Source organism: Sinocyclocheilus anshuiensis, unplaced genomic scaffold, assembly GCF_001515605.1.
Source record: "Sinocyclocheilus anshuiensis isolate Anshui unplaced genomic scaffold, SAMN03320099.WGS_v1.1 scaffold115, whole genome shotgun sequence".
In the NCBI taxonomy this organism is placed as follows: Eukaryota; Metazoa; Chordata; class Actinopteri; order Cypriniformes; family Cyprinidae; genus Sinocyclocheilus; species Sinocyclocheilus anshuiensis.
Genome location: NW_015548219.1, coordinates 544,304 through 547,463, shown reverse-complemented (window position 1 = coordinate 547,463; position 3,160 = coordinate 544,304). Strand labels below are relative to the sequence as shown.

Sequence of the window (3,160 nt, the reverse complement as noted above, 5' to 3'; positions counted from 1 at the left end):
TCTTTTCTGCGACGAGTCTTTTTAGAAAGTGCCCTTTACTCAGCTCGGTCTCACAAATGTTGAAGTGAATATAACTTTTGCATGTAATTTTATTCTTTCTAGGATTCTCAGGTGTCTTCCGATTGAAAGTTCAAAACTTAAATAATTACGACATGAAATCTGACACTCAAATATTCAAATCAAATATAAGAAATGTTCACATTTGCATAAATAAATAAATAAATGTAATGTTTTATATTATTATTTGATATGGTTATTATTATTATTATATTTAATATTTTTATATATAATATATATTGATATATAAACATAATAAAATATGAATATATTAAATACTTATTATATTAATATAACTATATAAATTCTAAACTATATATATATATATATATATATATATATATGGTTGTATAATTATATATTATATATTTAACTTATATAAATATATTATTATGTTAAGAATCATATAATTATTAGATTAATAGAAAATTAATAGAAAAGCATAAAATTACACATGTGGGCTAATTTTTTAGTTGCCATCTTGTCTAAATCTGGCACAATTTCAATTCTATTAATAGAATATAAACAAAATAAACACAAAATGACTATTAAAGGTTCTCTGTTTGCCGCAAAAAATAAAAAACCTTAATTTAGTGTTTAAAATCTCTTTTATTTGTTTTTTTTTATAACTTTAATTACAAAATGCACAACCTATAAACAAGCATTGATAAAAACTTTACATTGTGGCTTATTGTGGTTCATGATGTACATTGACAGCCACATCAATAAAGACCACAACCTATACATCTTAGTCCTTCATTCCAACTCATTTGCGGTTTTACCAGGGTAAGTCTACTCTAAACTGAGTTCATTCTACTTTATGAACAGGTCCCTGCATTCAAGACAAACAAAGCTATTTAAAAGCAAAACTGGAGTTGGTTTCTCATTTCCAAAAGCCAGTTAACCAGCTTTTCACAGTTGATACAAAAACATGTATGCCTTTAGAGTCAAATGCATATGAAATAGTGGTACATTTGTAATGTAAACAATGTAAAGAGCATCTAAAAATATGATCCAATAATAACAAGTTGACAGACAAGTACTTCAAAAAACAACTCAAATGGCTATAATGTTATAAATACAGGTTTCACTTGGAAGCTACACGTGAAGACAAAGTCCTTCACTTCTCAGACTCTCTCCAACCTCGAGCATTTCGGCCGAACTTATAGACAAGTCTACGTCCATCCACCCGTTCCAGGATCTCTCGTTTATAATAATACCTTTGGAGAGAAAGAAGCATGTGAGAAGCTCAGAATATTGATCAGAGTCCTTTAAAAAGTTGCTAAACTCCAGGGAAGATGTTACCTCATCGCTCGACTGAGTTTCTCGTAAGTCATACTGCTGTTATTTTTCTTCTTGCCCCAAAGCTGAGCCACAGCTTCCGACTTCAGGAAGCGGAAAACCCCCTCGGAGCGATCCTCCCATTTGATCAGGCCGGGGTTGCGCTCAGGGTTCAGGAGAATGTCTCGGATGAACTCCCACAGGTGCGTCCCACGAGGGTCTGTGGAAATATGAGACTGTGTGAACGTCGTTAGATGAGAAACAGAAGGAATCTAAAGCAGCTTCAAGACATCCACGTGCCAGAGGTTTTGGTATGTGCTGCTGTCAGGTTCTCTAAAGACAATCGCCGAGTGAAGTTCAGGTCACATTAACAGAAAAAAAAACCCCTTTAGGCAAGTAAGATGTGAAAAATTTCAACTCACTGTGTCTTTTGACTTGTGACCGCTTGGGATCTGAAATGAGACAATTAAAATGAAATCACTGTTATTAAAGGGACAGCTCATGTTTCTTTTTGGATCATGGAAAACTTGTGAATAATAACTTCAACTTTGGCTTTTGAAGATGAGGCATATAGACTACTTTAAGGGTACTTTGATGTCTTTTTGTAGTCAGTATTCATGTATTGGACTTTTCATGTTCCATGTAAGAAAAGAAAAATCACCGTTTCAAAATCAATCCATTCATGGGAATGGAGGAAAACACATTCAGGAAGTGCACTATAGTTACTGCATATGTGTTTTAGTTCCTATGTTTAACTGTGTTGTTTAAGTGTCTGTAGGTGGGCTGTAAAGATTTTCATTCGTATCAGTAGCTTTGCAACAGCACTGCATGACTATCTAATTGGCCTGATCTCAGTCCTTTTTGCCTGCAGCGAACAAATCCTTTCAGTTACACAACACAGAATATAAGAAGAACACAGCAAAGAGACCTGGGGCAAATGAAACTAAAAACCTTTGTCTATAAAAATATTTGCAAGCATGTTAAAACAGATATACAGTGCTGCGAAAACGTTTTTGCCCCCTTCCTGTTTATTTTTTGCATATTTGTCACACTTGAATGATTCAGATCAAAACAAATGTTAATATTACACAAAGATAACCTGAGTAAATACAAAATGCAGTTTTGAAATGATGATTTTATTTATTAAGGGAAAAAAGCTGTCTAAACCTGCCTGGCCCTACGTGAAAAAGTAATTGCCCCCAAAATCTAATAACTGGTTGTGCCACCCTTTGCAGCAACAACTGCAATCAAGTGTTTGCGATAACTGGCAATGAGTCTTTCACATCGATTTGGAGGAATTTTGGCCAACTCTTCTTTGCAGAATTGTTTTAATTCAGCCACATTGGAGGGTTTTCGCGCATGAATGTACTGTTTAAGGTCATGCTACAGCATCTCAATTGGATTTCAGTCCGAACATTGATTTGGCCACTCCAAAACCTTAATTTTTTTTTTTTTGAGCCATTCAGAGGTGGACTTGCTGGTGTGTTTGGGATCATTGTCCTGCTGCATAACTCAAGTGCGCTTGAGCTTGAGGTCACAAACTGACGGCCGGACATTCTCCTTCAGGATTGTCTGATAGAGCGCAGAATTCATGCTTCCATCAATTATGGCAAGTCGTCCAGGTCCTGAAGCTGCAAAGCAGCCCCAGACCGTCACAATACCACCACCATGTTTGACTGTAGGTATGATGTTCTTTTTATGAAATGCTGTGTTGGTTTTACGCCAGATGTAACGGGACACACACCTTCCAAAAAGTTCAACTTTTGTCTCATCAGTCCACAGAATATTTGCCCAAAAGTCTTGGGGATAATCAAGATATTTT

General features: G+C 35.2%; 1 protein-coding gene across 2 annotated transcripts in view; it reads right to left on the bottom strand.

Moving 5' to 3' along the window:
• Window positions 1-714: 714 nt before the first annotated feature.
• ehf (ets homologous factor) overlaps window positions 715-3,160 on the bottom strand; it is a 13,183-nt gene continuing 10,737 nt past the window's right edge. For both annotated transcript variants that reach the window (XM_016441033.1, XM_016441032.1), the window contains exons 7-9: window positions 1,761-1,790; window positions 1,363-1,558; window positions 715-1,277 (exon numbers count right to left, since the gene is read on the bottom strand). In XM_016441033.1, coding sequence (XP_016296519.1) covers window positions 1,178-1,277; window positions 1,363-1,558; window positions 1,761-1,790 — 326 coding nt within the window. In that variant the 3' untranslated portion in view covers window positions 715-1,177. The remainder of the gene's footprint in view (window positions 1,278-1,362; window positions 1,559-1,760; window positions 1,791-3,160) is intronic.